We start from the raw sequence: 18532 nt of genomic DNA, 5'->3' as shown, positions 1-18532 counted from the left end.
GCCACGCACAGTTGATTGTTTGCTTCAGTTACACTACCAAGGACTGAAATCCACAAGGAGAACTCTTTTCAGTCTGAGCTGATCAAAATGACCACACCTGATCACAGTTGAAAGTCAAATGGCTATGTATGCCATTGAGAAGGTCATTAGCTATACCTAATTGAGTTTACAAGTAATTTCTAGGAGGAGGAAAATATATATATATATATTTTTTTTCCAAATCAGTGAATCATATTTCAATTACAAAAAAAAAAAAAAAACATTTCTGACATTTTTTTTTTGTTATATCTTTCACTTTGATGTCATAAGTTTTACTGAGTAAATATAGCTGAGAAAAGAAGAAGAAGAAGAAAAAAAAAAGAAAAACTGTCTGTCTTATTTTTTTTTTTTTAAATAATGAAAATGTGATTATTGTAAAGGCAGCTTTTCTATACACACTGTACAGTATCTAATAAGTCAAGAGACAACATTGGATTTGTGCCTCTAAAGCTTTTTTTTTTTTTTTTTTTAAGTCATGGGACAGCAAAGCCTGCCCTATTTGTGGAATGTGCCAGATGCTTGTGCAAATTGATTCTTTGTTTTGTGCTAATTGTGTTTCATGCTTAAGAAAATTGTCATGCAATGATTGTGAATGTTTTGGAGGTGTGTTATATTCTGTAAGCTAGAAAATTATACATTTTGAACACTCATAGTCAAGGACCTGACTAATATGCTGCTGTTCTACCAACACCGGATAGTAAAAACAGCATACACTATTAGACTCAATAGAAGAAAATTGGCACAATGAGAAGGCACACACACAAACACACACGTTATGTTTTCTACATCCACTTAGGAGGATGTTGAGGGCAGTGATTTTTCTGTCAAAACATATAAACACCATAAGGATAAAAATACTTTGGTAGTTATAATGAAGACTCAGTATAATTTAAAATGAATATCTTTAGAAAATTCTCAGCAGAAATACTGGATGGCTAATATTGTTAATGCTAATATTGCAGAACTTAAAGTGAAGAGAAATTCCTTGACTTTGGAAAAAAATAATAGTCCAAATTAAGAGTTCTGAAGGAAGTTGTTATAACCTTAACATGTCATATTAGGTTGAAGAGGCAGTTTAACAACTTTTGCGATTTCTCACTGGTAACTGGACACCATGAGACTGTGGTGGAGATCTTTCTAACATGACATGTTTGACTGCTACACAAGAAAACCGAGTATTGTTGAATGAGACAGTTATAGGATGAAGAGTCCAATATTTTTTACATATTTTCATGCAGGAGGCATACATTTCTGAAAGGTAAAAATAAATACAATTAAATATATATATATTTAAATATATATACAAGACATTTTAGAGTAAAAACATTAATATTGATATATAAAGTACAGTATATAAAAAAATCATCAAAGACTTTAAAAAGCCTTTTTGCAAATACAGGTCATATGTGCAGTTATGCAAATGTAAAAAAAAAAAAAAAAAAAAAAAAAAAAAACATACACAAAAAAAATGAAACCACCACAACAATGACACCACAGAACCTAACCATATAAATGAAGACTACAAAGATACTAATAGCAATCAGGAAATTTGGTTCCAGAACACAGTAAATAAAAGACAGACTAGATGGAAAACTTCTACTACTAAAGGGCTACTGTCAACCACAATCACACGACCACCAAAACACATTTGCTAGCATAAATTTTACCAGAATGTGTAGGATGGAGCTCCACCATCCGTTAGGCATCCAGGGCCAAGATGGCAGGTTAGGACTGTCTGTTTCAAGATTTGAAGTAAGCAGTTTGTTTATACAGAAGAAAATCTTCGGTCCGAGAAAAAAAGAAAAAAAAATCTTACTTCGTTGCTTCTTCGGTGCCTCCTTCTCCATTTGGTTTGGCCTCTTCTTCCATCTTCTGCTCATCTGAGATCAGCTCCTGGTTCTTATGTCTGCGAATACATTTCACCACCACCATGGACAGAATGAGCAAAGCTAGAACTCCCCCCACAGATGCCCCGATGGCGACAGCAATAGTTGAATCTCTAGGTGGCGGTACTGGGCAGAGGAAGACAAAAAATGAGTTAAGGGTATTATGAAAAAAAAGAAAGAAAAAAAGATAGTAAAAAAAAATAGTAAATGTATATTTATTAAGATATTTCTGAGCCAAGACTGAGGCGTTATGACATCAACTTCTAGTGGCTAACTATTTATCAATAAATAAATAAATAAATAAATAAATCTCATAGTAAAGCACCGTACCAGAGATTGATTTGTTTTGCCATAACAATGAGGCCCGTGACATCAAAACTTATTTTTTTTACACAAAATCACCTGACTTCATATTCTGGTTTAAATAATGTGAACCCCTTGCATAGGTTTTAAGTGTCATTCACTTCTTTGATAAGAATAAATCATAATATGGATAAAAAATTACGTGTAGTTTTGTGCATGTTCAGTTTGTATTAATCCCCGCTACACAAGCACGGGCGAACCTAAATCATTGTTGTGCAGACAGCCACACCATGAGTGTGCAGTGGTCAGCTCCCTTGCATGCTTCAGCACAAAGAGCATTTCTCTAAAAGAGAAACACGAGTGGTTGTGTCTTTTTTAAAGATGGTTTATCACCAGTGCGTTTCTGGGTGCTGTCACTATCTGGTTCCTCGGGATGGTCACGATCACTGTCTCACGTGTCTGGGGGTTGAGCACACTGAGCAAGCATTCGTGGATGGTGCATGTTCTATTATATGACCATCTCTGAGTTTCATGAAAGACTCCATTAGGTCAAACATTGCGGGTTCCCTCTGCCTTTGCCACAATCCAGTGTTCGTCTTGGCAATCGGGGCGACGCTGCATCCCAAGAGGGAGTTTGTCAACCTCTGGCACTCCGCAGGGACGTTCTGGTTTGGGGAGCCGGCCATTTCATTTGGTTTACCCCCTTGAGACCAGATGTCAATAGCTGCATCCGAGAGCTCTCTCTCTCTCTCTTGGGATGATGAACTGGCCGCGTTGCTCCCTTTGGGTGTGACAGCGTTGTCTGAGCCAGACCCAGAGATGATGGCTATGCTTTCCTGTGCTGCCAAGAATGTTGGGCTCATGTGGAATCATCCCTGGTTCTCAGCACCACCCTTCGGTACCATTCTTCATGGAGGAGCTCGCAATATCTTGTAGCTCCTCTGCTCTCACTAACCTCAATGGTGGAGTCACTTTGGGGTACACAAGTATTCCCTTGGTGGATCGATCAGTCACCATGCAACTGGCTGCTATCACTCTGTGGGTTACGTGTGTTTCCAGGCCTGTAAGTATTCATCAGGCATTAAATTGCAATGATTACTGAACTTTTGGGGAGGCGGCATCTGCCCTCCTTGCCAAGGTGTTACTGCAGGTCCATCAGGCCAAAGCCCTGAAAGACCTGCATGAGGGTATTCATGACTGGGCAGTTCTACATGAACTGCGTGCTGCAATGGACCTCGCGCTACGAGCGACTAAGGTGACCATACAGTCCCTAGGTTGTGCGATGTCCACATTAGTGGTCCAGGTGTGTCTGGCTGACATGAAGAAGAATTGTAAGGTTAAGTTCCTGAATGCTCATGTGTTTCAGACCAGCCTTATTTGGCGACGCTGTTGAGAGCTTCGTCCAGCAGTTCTGTGCGGCACAGAAGCAAACGGAAGCGATTAAACACATTCTGCATTGGAGGAAACCTGCTGCTTCCGTCCCGGCTACAGCCCTTCAGCCTGCTCATCATCGTGGGACCCCACTGCGACTGCCCTCTCAGCCAAGCAGCAGCTTTCCACCAGGCAGCGTCGTTGAGCTGTTCACAGGCAGGACGCCCAGCCCATCCAGGTCAAGAGGAATACAGTTGTGAACTAGTGATGCACGGGTCGGACTTTTTTCCAACCCACGGGTCCCGCTTTTCAGAAATTATTTGGTTCGCACCAGCCCGCCCCACAAATAAAGTACAATTTCTTGACTCTGAACGAATCATTGGGGTGAACGAACTGAAAATTAACGAATCTCTTGAAAGAATACAAATTTCCATCACTAAATTGCACGCAACATAAATAATTTTTTTACAATTTTGTTTTTAATGACCCGCCCCAACCTGCCCCGCAAATAAAGTGCCAATTTCTTTACCCACCCCACCCCTGCAGTTTACCCGTGGGGCCCGAGCCCATTTGTTCCACCACGCTGCACAACCATGGGTACATCGGTGGTTCCGTTAGTTCCTCTGGCACATTCTCACATACTGAGACCCTGCCCTGATACGTGCCCAATGTTCTCTATATGATGCAGCCATGAGCCATCTCAGAGACTTCCATGTGCACTAGGGCCCCTCTGGGTTACTCCACACGAGTAAATATCACTTAATCGCCTCTGGGAGGAGGTAACTCTGCAGTGTGTCCGCTTCCAAATTGGCAATTTGCGAGAAACAACTGTAGTTGACCTTCTCTGTGTATTGCCGCATCCTATCGCCTGCATTATAGGAAGGATCAGAAGGCCTACATAGGGCACTGGAGGGGGCAGCACCTTTGGTGTGTTGGTAGGGATCCTAATTCATCAGTCATTACCGACGTGACGTCGAGACTGATCGACTGAAAGGGAACGTCTTGGTTACATATGTAACCCTTGTTCCCTGAAGGATGGAATGGAGACATCACGTCCCGTCGCCAGAGTTACTGTACCACCGCTTAGCTGCCGGGTCAATGATCACATACTAACCTTTAGTTACACTTGAGTTCTCAATGTTGCCAGAATGGGTGTTAGAGCAGATATTATTGTTAAGTATTCTTAATTTTCTCTTTCAGGTTGACTACTGTCATACTGTACCAACTGTTTACATCTTTCTGAGCAAATTAAGGTTGTTTCATTGTGATGAACTTTGAATACAAAACCTTTGTGTTTTTGTCAAATTAATAGAGTGATGTATTTTTCTAGGCCAAAACCTAGAAATTAGTTAGCGCATCCACAGTCTTATTTGTATCCACAACTGTACATACAAATTATATATATATATATATATATATATATATATATATATACACACACACACACACACACACAAACACACACACAAATGTAAAATACACATTTGTGTGTGTGTTTGTGTGTGTGTGTGTGTATTTCTTATATCTTTATTTCTTATTATCTGTGTGTTGTTGTTATGGTCTCTGTGCAATAGAACCTTCTGTTATTAGAATAATTTTTTTGTATCAGTAAACATATAAAACATACAAACAGCTCTTTCTGATTTCTGATTTTCTGATCAGAAAATTTGTTTATTTGTGAAGATTATCATGATGTGAAAAAACAACAACAAACATGTAAGAACCATAAATGTTTGTTGTTCACAGAGCCAATGGACATTTGGGTTTTTGTTGAGGGAAACTGGGTGATGCTAACCTCGTATTGGCCTACAAAAAGATATCATCAATGCAGCACTTTATTCTAATTCTAGACTTAACAACAGCTGCAATAAGGAAACCCCATTCATCATGGCCTCTACTGAAATAACCTTGAAGGCCAGACAACTTTTGTTTGTACAACTTCTTAGCCCATGCTGAAGCCTTACATTCAGTCAGGACGACAAACTGGATGGTGCCGTGACCCTGAATGCGATCTGGAGGGTTGCGCACATAGCAGTGGTAGATGCCCTCGTCCGTTAGCTGAACATCTAAGACAGTGATGGTCAGGTCGTTCTTATCCAGGTTTCCAGAAAATATGACTCGATCTCCAAATCGGCTTGACTTCAAGGGTGTTATCTTGTTCTTATAGGTCATGAACTTGAAAAAAAAACACATTTTGGATGAAGGTAGATTGAGAAAGATAAACAAACAAGAGAATCATGTAACTTCAAGTAGTAAGTTTTTTAGCATGGTATTTGCATGTTTAGTCTTTGTTTTTCTCTCACCATCTCTTCTGTGCTGTTGCTTGTCTCCTGATAGGTCCAGTTCATGGCAAATTTGCTGGGGTCCAGCTTGTAGCATGAGGTGAATGCACAGGGGATTCTGACATCAGTCCCATTGAGTGCGTAGATCTGTGGTGGCACCAGCACATCCATGGAGTTCACTGGACAGGCTACAAGAGAGGCAAATATACACATCTTATGGGTGAGATACTTCTGTAAAGTGCTAGCAGGTTTTTGAATAGTAGTCTTTATATATATATATATATATATATATATATATATATATATATATATATATATATATATATATATATATATGTGTGTAATTTTTTGTCTCCTTTCAGAAATTTCAACATTTATTTTTATTCTATTTTAAATAGTTTGAATTTTTTTATTTTTATTTTTTTATTACTTTTTTTATTAAATGAACATCCTTTTCATTTAGCGTTTAAGTTTTATAATTTTCAATGTTGAAAATAGTTAAGCTGCTTATTTTATTTATTTATTCTTATGTGAAAACTGTGATTATTATTACTCTTATTATTTGGACCCCTAAACTTTAATACAGTGATAACAGGACTGCTCCAACTGTTTCACTGTTTGTATCTTGCACATTTAAAATATTTCAGTGCAAGAATCTGAGAACACAAGGAAAATTACTTAAAGGGGGGGTGAAATGCTATTTCATGCATACTGAGTTTTTACACTGTGAAAGAGTTGGATTCCCATGCTAAACATGGACAAAGTTTCAAAAATTAAGTTGTACGTTTGAAGGAGTATTTTTGTTCCAAAAATACTCCTTCCGGTTTGTCACGAGTTTCGGAAAGTTTTTTTTTCGAGTATGGCTCTGTGTGACGTTAGATGGAGCAGAATTTCCTTATATGGGTCTTAAGGACACTTCTGCCGGAAGAGCGCGTGCTCCCGTATAGCGAGGCTGAGCACAGACATTTCACTGATCAGAGCGAGAGCGTCGCGAAAAGTCACACAATAAGTGTGTTTTTGGTTGCCAGGGCAAGACAACCCTGCATTACCAAAAAAAAACTGCATTAAGGGACCAGTGGATGGAGTTTATTTTTACAGAGCATCAACGGAGTTGTGCCAGTATTTTTGTTTGTTCCCTGCATTTCGAAGATGCTTGTTTTACAAACAAGGCCCAGTTTGACGACGGATTTGCGTATCGTTTATTTCTTAAGGATGATGCAATCCCAACGAAAAAGGGGCACGATCGTGTGTTGGAACCGCAGGCGGTGAGTAAAACTGCTTAAAATATCTCTGCCTCCTTGTTAGTGCGTCCCCTCCCATGCCGGAGACCCGGGTTCGAGCCCCGCTCGGAGCGAGTCGTTGCTGCTGCTGCTCTCGTTCAGTTTCAGCCTCGGGATCTGATTCTGGATCATAAATAAACGGCTGAATCTGACTGTAAGCCATGGTTTGTTTTGGATGATGGTTTTTCCCTCACCGTTATGTCACAGCTTCCAAATGCTCTCAACGCAAAAGCCTACTGGCGCTCGTGATTCTTTAGCTCTGCCCACACATCACGCCTCCAGTCGGTCGTGTTTTTCCGGGAAAAATCGGTACAGACTATCTTTCTCTTATGAATATAATAAAACTAAAGACTTTTTGGAGTTATGAAGGATGCAGTACTACTCTATAGGTACTCAAGATTAACAGGATATTGAGTGAAAACGAGCATTTCACCCCCCCTTTAAAAAAAAAAAGAACAACAACAACATTCTGATATTCAGGCTTCACTTAAATATTAACTACGTATTTGCTCTCAAGTTCCCTTTCGAGGGAACTTCGAACTGCGTCCTCTAGGGGGCGCTTCGAGGAACACCCCGTTTTGACCCGTGTCTGAAGCATACATTGAAAAAACACCAACTTGTTGGCCGGCGACAGCCTCCGACGTCACTACCGGCGCGACTATAAATCAGCACCGGGAGAGCACGTCATTATCTTCTTCATCTTCACTGACTGTTTTATTAGAAGCGTGCATCTGAAAGAACCGGTAAGGGCGATCTTTCTCTGTTTATCATGGCGACAACTAGCAAGCGTTTAGACGATGTGTGCATCGGCGTTATTTGACACCCGATGACACACGCGATCTCTGCGTCAATTGTTTGGGTGAAGAGCACGCATGTGATGTCTTTGAGGAGGCAATCTGCGTGCATTGTGAGCGTTTTTTTAATGGAAAATGCTCCGCTCTCGTTCGTCTCTCTTCTGAAAGAAACAAAAGGCAAGCCATCTGCTTCCCGCGGTTCAGGATTTGTCCACGTTGAGGCGTGGAAGAGAATGAGCTCGTGACAATACAGGTGGATCTGTCTGAATGGTTTAAAGAAGGACTTTCCCTTTCACGCTCATAAAAAAAGGGGGGGGGGGCGGCGGACGAGATAGAGAGACTTGGGAGGTCGATGATATATCTTTAACACTTTCTCATACTGCGGTTAGTGCTCTGCTAGGTTTTTACCCATGAAAAAGGAGGAGATATTTGAGGATGGTGAAGAAGCTGATACTGAGCCTTCTCAAATTTCCTGCCCTGCGTATGTAGAGCTGTTGGAGGTTATTGAGCGAAAGTTACCTTTTGACCATAGCCCTCCAGCTCAGGTGAGCCTTTCATTTGTGCATGATCTCCATACAGAGATTAAAAAGAAATGAAAGATGCGGTTTTCTTCTCGCAATCCATCGGTTTTGGCATGAAAGTAATCTGCCGACATTGAGGTGATGCGCGAAAGCAGCTAGGAGGGAATGCCCCCTGTAGAAAGAGCTAAACATTTTATAAATAATTTATAAATAATTTTTATCTGTGAAATTTTTTTCTTTCTGCAGGGAAAACATCCTCTCCTAATCTCCCTCCTTGCCATCTAATCCCCTTCAGAAAATCATCTTGCTTAAATGGCAAGGCATATGCAGTAGCAAGTCAGGCTGTGGCTTTATTACAGACAATGCTGGTGCTTCTAGCATTTCAGACTGATCTGCTAAGAGGCCTGGATAGAGGCAGCGGCCTTTTTCTGATCAGGTAGCTGAGCTGCGCCGCACCACGGATCTCTCTCCGTGCTACCGAGCAGGCTGCCTCCGCCATGGGCAGGACTATGGCGGCCATGGTTTGCAGCGGAGAGACATCTGTGGATGAACAGACATCAGGAGGAAAGAAAATGCTTTCTGCTTGATGCTCAGGTTTCGCCTTCTGAACTTTTTGGTATTTCCGTTGAGACGGCGATTTGAGAAGTTCAGGGAGACGAAGGCGTGCTCTGCTGCTTTCAGATCCTTCACTCCATGAAGGTCCAGGTCTGAGCCCAAACAACATAGGGGTCCTGGTCTGTCTCGATCTGAGGATCAAAGATGGGCACAGAAGGCTAGTGTCGCAACTCGCGCTCCTCCCCCACCTGCGGGCAGGGGTTAGAGGAATCATGGGTCACGAGGAGGTAAGCAGAACCTAAGGGGTATGATCTAGACGAGGCAGCGTTCTCGTCCAAATCGGAGTGATACTGAGGTATCTACTCGTTCCCTTTGGGGATTTTTAACTTCTGCTTTTATCCTCCCCTTCCTAATTCCCTTCCTAAAAACCTCTCGCATAACAGTCTCCTATGCTGGACCTATGTTTTTTATGGTTCTATGTCCATAGCAACCACCTGACTGATGGTCCAGACTAAAAGGAGGCGCCCCTTGAGCGGGGCTCCGGCATAGGAGGGTGGGTGAGTAAATGTAACCCTCTCTGTATATACGTATGTGTATTTAATTGCTGGTGGTTGCGTGTCTACTAATAAACTCTGTGAGTTTCCTTTGCAGTGCTCAGTTATAGAGTTTGCTAAACATTCGCCAGCAGCAGCCATCCGTTTCATATTCCGTTATTAGGCGGCTGAGATCACAGGTTTCTGAGGGAGCCTCCTTGATCATCAGGCCTGGCACAGCACTGCAGGGAATTTCATGGATGTCTGGCCAGGTCACCCTGAGGGGTCTCCTGGCCGCTTAGGGGTGCTGTTGCATCTACCAGGAAGTGGAGGTGGCAGTTACAGAAGTCTTCTTGTATATGCTGACTCAGATGATGCTCCCCTCGCCAGAGGTTTGTAAAATTGAGCTTGCCTCTCCCGTGAGATTCAGCACCTCTGCGATGCTTAGGAACCTTTAAGTACACACGCTAAGCTTTGTGTACTTTCTCAAAACCACATGGTGGTCAGTGTGCACGAGAACACTTTGCGCACTTTCTAAAATCCACAAGTGGTAAGTTTGCACGCACTCTGCAAACTTTCGGATATCTTGTAGAATAAGGTTTACGCGCTCCGCTTCGTTCCCTTTCTTGAGATGATTAGACCTGGGTTCCTTGGGCTCCATTCAGCCAGTGTGAATTTGTTTATACACCTCAAGCATCGCTTCCCTCAACATTAGGGGCTATTTGGGTGATTCTCGTGGTAACTTAGCAGCGCTCCCCTTTTTCTAATAAAAGGGTCGCCTATGAGCGTGCTACTCTGAGCTCGGAGTTCTCCTCTCGTATGAGACGGAGTTCTCTGCTTTTTCCCCAGAGCGCTCCAGTATTGTTTCCATAGATCGAGTTGATGACTCTCAATCATACTGTTTTGAGATGCAACATTCCATCTATGAGCTGCTCTATGGGCGTGCCATGAGAGCCCCTCCTTAGAACAGTATTTGAAAATCCATACTATGGTAAGTGTGCACGTGTAGTCTTTGCACACTTTCTGAAATCCACACTGTGGTAAGTTTGCACGCTAGTATTCTGCATTCTTTCAAAAAATCCTATATGGTGAGGGCTTCGCTCGGTTGCTTTCCTGCCCTTTCTTGAGTTGGTAAAAGCCCCGTTCATCTTGGGCGCCACTCCACCTATGTATAATTGGATACCTATCTAAACAGGGTGTTGCTACTAGAGAACTGTTGAGACAGCTCTTTCAGCAAGCTTATGCGTAAGCTAGCGTTAGCCCCTGTGTGACAGGCAAGACTTGGTACAAATGCTAGGTTCTTAAGCCGTATCCCTTTAAAGGAATCTATACTGATTCCAAACCTTCAGCTCTACACTGGGCCGAGGCCCTAACAATAAAGTTGGGTATGTAGCTTAGGCCTTTTGGCCGTTAGGGGTACTGTCACAGACAGCCATCTAAACTTACCTGGGGCAACTCCCATGGAAATGGTAGAGTTGGTACTTAGTGCTCACCATGATTCTGGCCTGCATTCCCCTCAGCATGGCAGCGTGGGTATACTTTTCCCCAAAGTGCCCTCTAGAGGACGCAGTTCGAAGTTCCCTCGAAAGGGAATGGTCTCAGGTTACTTATGTAACTAGTTCCCTGAGTAGGGAGCGAGACACTGCATCCTCTAGCTCCCTGCCATGCTTCGGACGCAAGCTTCAGACGAAGAAGATAATGACGTGCTCTCCCGGTGCTGATTTATAGTCGCGCCGGTAGTGACGTCGGAGGCTGTCGCCGGCCAACAAGTTGATGTTTTTTCAATGTATGCTTCAGACACGTCACGACGAGGTGTTCCCAAAAGTGCTCCCTAGAGGACGCAGTGTCTCGTTCCCTACTCGGGGAACTATGGTTACATATGTAACCTGAGACCAGTTTCAAACTTTGGAATCCCAATAAATGTAAAAGATTGTAATATTTATCAAGTTATTAATGTCATTCTATCCTGAGCGATATGAGTTTACAAAGTCTTAAGTATTAAGTATTTTCCCCAGTGTTTCCAAGTTCAATGTAAATAAATTATTCTTAATCTTTGTCTGTATTAAATGTACAATTTAAGTTGGATTGTTATTGGTATGATAATGAATTGCCAAAAAAATGTATCATGTTGTCTAAATGTTTATTTCTCAACCTCTGCACCATTTCCTCCCCCTGCAGTCGGGAATTTTGTGTTTCTGGACAGGTTCCCAGTGCTGCAGCAGTTATGCTTTATTGGCTCAGCTCTCTGCAGTAGTAGCCGCAACTTCATCACACCCTTCCACCCCCTGCCCCACCCCCACCTCAAAGTGCTGCAGTTTAGTCCGACCCCCTCCCTTAGAAAAATCATGTGTCATCATGGAGAGAGAGAGCAAGAACTAGAGCATCCGTTTTCAGAAAACACACACACACACACACACACACACACATATATGAATAGCTTCAGTAAATATTATGATTTATAGTGTGTTAAATAGAGCGTGCTTACTAGGCAAAATTTTTACTACACAGATGTTATTTGTGCTACAAATGATGCAGTACTGCATCATGTCACATGTGACACCACACACACACACACACACACACACACACACCCACACACACACACGCAGAGTCAGCACTCTGCCCGGACGTGTGACTCAATACGGGCACTACGTCAATGTCGTCTCCACCCACCCTTTTAGCTTCATGTATATTTAGTCCGTTTCTCTCTGCAGTCTGTACCACAGCAGAGACGCTTTAAAACTCCTTCACATACCCCATGCCCATTTAATTAATGAATGCATGAATTTGTTTCAGAAGAATCAGTAAATAATAGTCAAATTATTGTAGTTTGAAGGTAACAATAAATCTTGAGTTTATCTGTTAACTCTTGTTCGTGAATATTTTGGTGTATAAGCATGAAAACAAGGGGTCTGACTATCATTGACGTTTCTAGCCCACTCATGGGGTACTGATTTGATGGACATGTACCAATATTCACCAGTTCAGAGTGATATAGGCATAGAATACTGCAGTGTAGCTCTCTCTCATCCTCTCTTAAACAACAGTCCCTGACCAGGGCTGTCACGGTATTAGACTTCATATCATGGTTATTGTGGCCATAAGAATTATTAATATCAATATATCTTGATATCTATAGAAACCTTGGAGGTAAAAAAGATATCAGTCAATAAATTTTTTACTTTGTTTATTGAGTTTTACTAATAAGGAAACATAAGGATACTGATAAGCGCAGGGCACAAGACTATGGCTTTCTCCGTCTTCTTTGAAACTTGTATGCAATAACAAGAAAATACTGTCAAGTTCAACAGTATGATGAATAAATATTAATGGTAACAATTTACAATAACATGTCATTTGTTATCATTAATGTATTAACTATCACAAATGAACAATAAACAATACATACAATTACAATTTATATTAATATTTGTTAATAAAAATCAAGCCATTCATTGTTCATATTAGTTCACAACGCTGAAATTTAATTAACTAAGATAAATAAATGGTGTCGTTATATTGTTCATTATTATTTATGTTATTTACATATGTTAACTAATGTTAACTAATGAACCTTATTGGAGAATGACCACGGATGGGACATTAAGTTCACGGCACTGCGTCCAACTTGACATTTTACAAAGAAAATGTAGCAATGTGGTCCCTCAGTTTTTCAAGATCAGTTTTAGTTGTGTAACAGTTAATAGTTTTGAGCAAGTAAATAAAGTGTGACTATGCACAGGCGGTATCAATTGCAAATACAAAAACAAGATGAGTAAAGAAAACATGATACTTATTAAAATAATCACCCTTTACTTAAATATATGAACACAGAAAACCACTGTTAACAGGTTAATATAAAGTTTCCCATTCTATGACTAGTAAAATAATGGCAACTTACTCTGATGAACACGGCTCACCTCAGATTAGCTGCAAGCGCTACGTCTTCTTATTGTTTGACAGGTGTCAGTGTTAAGGCACAATACTGCCACCCGGGAGTTAAACCGGGTTCTGGCGCCTGAGTATTTACGTGTGGTGTTATCATAAGAGAGCTGTTCATTTTAAATATTGCAGTTATTGCTAATACCGGTATATCATCACACAGTAATTTTACATGATATCGATAATTGTTGCTTTGAATATCACGGTTATGGTCAATACCGGTGTGTCGTGACACCCCTTTCCCTTACAAACCCCATCCTTATCTGTGTCCTCTTTGTTCTGCTCTCAAGGTTGTGGTAAAAGAAGAAATGTGAACAAGGTTCATTGTGGAGTTGTATATTCAGGTAAAAACTAATAATAAAATAATACACACACGAATACATACATGGGGAGATTACTTACAAATTGAAATCCATTTCTGATTCAAAACTACAGTCAGTAATCTATTAGATTACACATTTTAGGGAATACAATCTGACTACTTTTTGATTACTATTTTAAGAATCCTTTTGATCTAACTTGTTTATCATATAGCTTTAAATTTCAATTTCAGTTTTTGTATAGCAAGTTTCACAATGCATATTGTTTCAAAACAGCTTTACAGAAATTATTTGTTTGCAAACTGCAAAATAGGTCTCAAAACATCTGTTTGTCGGAGGAAGTATTAACCAAAATTGATATCTATTGACATCAGCTAACCTAGTTAGTTGTTTTTATTGTTGATGTTTTATTCCATAAACAAAAAAAAAGAATAATAAAAAAAGTGTCAGCCACGTTAAAAAATTTCACAGTTTAAGTCATTTGTGGATTAATGCTTACTGGAGACACGAACCATTTCAAATGATTCAGTTCGATTTGGTGAACTGGTTCAAGAAGAACCGATTAAATCAAATGATTAGTTCACGAACTGGATATCACTACACTTGAACACACTCACAACAGACCCGGAAGAGAAGACAATGCTGAATAAAGTCATATATTTTGTTAATTTGGACCAAAATCTATTTTTGATGATTCAACAAATTCTAACTGACCCTCTGATGTCACATGGACTACTTTGATGATGTTTGGACAGTATACTGTTTACTGACATGGACAGTTTACCATACCTAAGTTTTAAATGGAGGGACAGACAGCTCTCAGACTAAATCTAAAATAGCTTAAACTGTTTTCTGAAGATGAACGGAGGTTTTACGGGTTTGGAACGACATGAGGGTCATTAATGACATAATTAATTTTTTTTGGTTAACTATCCCTTTAATACATTAACAATAACTAATGGAACCTTATTCTAAAGTGTTTACAAAGTTAATGTGTGTGTGTGTGTGTGTGTGTGTGTGTGTGTGTGTGTGTGTGTGTGTGTGTGTGTGTGATATACATGTTTAACATGTGTGTTATATAAACATGTGGGATGTTTTACTCTTCAGCTCACTCCTCGCTCATATTAATGTGGGATTTCTAAATTATGATGTTGTCATGTCCTTGGGTTGATTACCCTGTCCTTCTATTGTATCTATCTGCATGTTGTGAGCACATGGTGTTTTGTTTTGATCGTTCGCCATGCACTCTTCTGTGGCGTTCCTCCCCTTTCGTTACCACCTGCACTACTCTTAATTGTTTGATTCTGCTGACATGAATCTAATGTTCATTCATCTCTCTCTCCATTTATTCCCCTCTTTGGTTCCCAACGATGCCAGATTATTATTCGCTAGTTAGCCATTGCTCAGATGTTCCGTCTAGTCGTGACTTTGTTGGCTCCCTGTCAGGTTTTTGCTGTTTCCTCCCATGTTTTGTTTTTTTCTATTTTCCTCCCCTGGTTCTTAGGACAGGCACTTGCATCCCACAGAAGTTTTCTCGACCCACTCGGACACCGGCTTCTTCATTTCTTCATCTCATCTCTGTTCGCTGAATTCCAAGCAGCCGCGCCGTTGAGGGCCCTCTGCCGGGTGTTTATTGGAAGGACATTTTAGTGGCCCATTGTTTCTGTTGGACTATTTCTCCTAATTCCCCGGCTGTTTTTTTGGACTTAAAAAATAAATGGGTCTCTTGCTGAATCCTGCATCTGTGTCTGTGTTGTTAGCCTGACAGATCGATCTAGCCAAGATGGACACAGCAGGCCCAGAGGTGGAGGTGGAGTTCCTGGCTAACCAGAGCTCCTTTCACACTGCCATTCCGGCAAATACAGGGGTAAAGTGTTCCTGCAATTGTTCCCTGGTCGCTAGATTTGGCACTTTCACACTGCAAGTGATGACACGGTATATGTGCGTGCTTTCACACACTTCAAGTTAGTTCCTCGCTTTCCGCGCTGACGCCGAGATCGTTTGCTTGCTTCAGTGAAAGTATAACGTGCCTAGCATTGTCGACTCGTACATTACATGTCACGAGCTAATGTCACGCGTCGTTACGGGATCTTCAAGGAACACTCTGCTTCATTACAGTTTGCACATATGTTTTCGCCGCGAACGTAGATCTTCCTTCAAAACAGCCGGTAAAAGAGTCGCGCATTACTTCGATACGGAATTAGATCTGGCTTTTGTTCACACAGCGCTCGTCCCGGGTTCAATTCGGTAATCAGTCCCGGGACGTGGTTGCTTTCACACAGAAGGCGGCCCGGCAATGTTCCGGAAATATTGCGGGTCCGACGTGCAGTGTGAAAGGGGCTCAGGTAGCTGAGCTTACCATTCGTATCCAAGAGCTGCAGTGAGAAGCTGCGCAGGGTCGACCAGTTCATTCAATTCCTTGCCATGAGCCTGAGGCCTGTTGCAATAATCCACTGCCCTATGATGGAGACCCCAACTTCTGCTGGGCCTTCTTGTCCCCGTGTTCCATGGTGTTTGCCCTACAGCCAGGCACATATGCACTTGAGGAGTGCCTGCAGGCACCAGGTTCTTCTTTGTCAAGAAGAAGGATGACTCCCTGTGTCCCTGTATAGATTATTGAGGCCTGAATGACATCACTATAAAGAAAAGGTACCCCTTGCTTCTTATGTTGTCTGCCTTTGAGCTTTTGCAGGGAGCCAAGGTCTTCACCAAACTTGACCTCCGGAATGCCTACCACCTGATTTGCACACGTGAGGGGGATGAGTGGAAGACAGCTTTCAACACACCCACGGGACACTCTGAGTCCCGGGTCCTTCCATTTAGTTTGACCAATGCCCCAGCTGTTTTCCAAGCCCTGGTTAACCATGTGTTCAGAGACATGGTGAATCGCTTTGTCTTTGTGTATCTTGACAATATCTTGATATCTTCTCCATCTCTGCAGGTACACACTCAGCATGTTCACCAGGTGCTACAGCGGCTGCTGGAGAACCAGGTTTATGTCAAGGCAGAGAAGTGTGTCTTCCATGCCCAGTCAGTTCTGTTTTTTGAGGTTCATTATTTCTGCGGGAGAGATCAAAGCGGACCCCTGTAAGGTAAGGGCAAGGGCCACAGGAAGCCTTTGATAAATTAAAGTCCCAGTTTATCTCTGTTCCTGTCTTGTCTATGCCAGATCATAAATGTAAATTCATTGTTGATGTGGATGCCTCCGATGTCGGTGTAGGCATGGTCCTATCACAGCGGTCGCACCTGGATGTAAAGGGGGATCCCTGTGCTTTCTTCTACTACTACCTGAGTCCTCCAGAACTGAATTATTGCATATGTTTTACGTTTTTGGCGGTCAGGCTGGCATTGGGGGAGTGGTGTCACTGGTTGGAGGGTGCAGCTCAGCCCTTCCTGGTCTGAACGGATCATAAAAACCTTGAATATATCCCTTCAGCCAGGAGGCTGAACTCCCGACAGGCTCGCTTGGCCCTCTTCTTTGGCCGGTTCAATTTCACCCTGTCCTACAGGCCCATGTCCAAAAATGTTATGCCCGATGCTCTTTCCCATCTGTTCTAGGCCCCTGGGGAGGAAGAGTCAGTAGACACTATTTTTCCCAAAAAAGTGGTGGTGACATCCTTCTCCTGGGGCATTGAAATACAAGTAGAGGAGGTTTTACTTTAAAAGCCCTGTTCCGAAGGGTGTCCCAGCAGGTAGTCTGTTTGTTCCCACCATACTCTTCACTGCCTAGCATCCCACAATCCGAGCTCCTGTGCCAACAGCTGTCCTGGGTAGAATACGCTCATAATTCCCTTCTGGTCTCTGCAACAGGTATGTTCCCTCTGCCCCAGCCCATACCGGATCACCAAGGTCCTGAGTCCGGCGGCGGTGCGCCTCAAGCTTCCTATCATGCTTGGCCGGGTGCACACTGTTTTCCATGTCTCAAGGGTTAAAACTGTGTTGTATTCCTCTCTTGTTCCCTCTGCCCCAGCCCAACCCCCCATCTAGTGTATGGGTCCCCGGTCTATACTTTGCGGAAGTTGATAGATGTCAGAGGTAGGGATCGGGGCTTTCAATATCTTGTGGATTGGGAGGGCTATGGTCCGGAGGAGAGGAGTTGGATTCCGGCCCGGGACATTTTAGATCAGACACTGATCGAGGACTTCTGTCGGCAAGGTGAGCCCCTTCCTACGGCACCTGGTGGTGTCTGTCCGGGGGGGGGGGGGTACTGTTCTGTATCTATCTGTGGCCATCCTCCCCTCTCGTTACCACCCTCACTACACTTAATTGTTTGATTCTGCTGATCTAAATCTAACCTTTGTTCATGTCTCGCTTTATTTATTCCTGTCTTTGGTGCACTGGCTCACTAGTTAGCCATTGCTCAGCAGCTCCGTCTAGTCATGACATTGTTGGCTCCCTGTCAGGTTTTTGTTGTTTCCTCCAGTGTTTTGTTTTTCTATTTTCTCCTCCCTCAGTTCCTAGGCCAGGCACCTGCATCAAGCATAAATTTTCTCTGCCAACTCGGATGCTGGCTTCCTCACTTCTTTCTCTCATCTCTTTCTTGGTTCATGTAGGTTGTCTACAAACCAGAAGGTTGGTGGTTCAATCCCTGTTTCCACCTGACCAAGTGTCAAGGTGTCCTTGAGCAAGACCCCAATGTCCCCCCAATGTGAGGCAAATTGTAAAGCGCTTTGGATGGCCATGTGGTCTGTTGAAAGAGCTATATA

The 18532-nt window shown here is 42.3% G+C and overlaps 1 protein-coding gene across 1 annotated transcript in view; it reads right to left on the bottom strand.

The window, feature by feature from the left end:
* Positions 1-375: 375 nt before the first annotated feature.
* The window catches only part of LOC113058728 (sodium channel subunit beta-2-like), a 22115-nt gene continuing 3958 nt past the window's right edge, over positions 376-18532 (bottom strand). Inside the window, exons 2-6 of the mRNA XM_026226899.1 lie at positions 5903-6069; positions 5564-5774; positions 1856-2051; positions 1707-1774; positions 376-1290 (exon numbers count right to left, since the gene is read on the bottom strand). Coding sequence (XP_026082684.1) covers positions 1765-1774; positions 1856-2051; positions 5564-5774; positions 5903-6069 — 584 coding nt within the window. The 3' untranslated portion in view covers positions 376-1290; positions 1707-1764. The remainder of the gene's footprint in view (positions 1291-1706; positions 1775-1855; positions 2052-5563; positions 5775-5902; positions 6070-18532) is intronic.

The sequence above is a fragment of the Carassius auratus genome, chromosome 40 (genome assembly GCF_003368295.1).
Source record: "Carassius auratus strain Wakin chromosome 40, ASM336829v1, whole genome shotgun sequence".
Classification (NCBI taxonomy): Eukaryota; Metazoa; Chordata; class Actinopteri; order Cypriniformes; family Cyprinidae; genus Carassius; species Carassius auratus.
The sequence above is the reverse complement of the archived record's forward strand: the minus strand, read 5'-3'. Positions and strand labels throughout refer to the sequence as shown.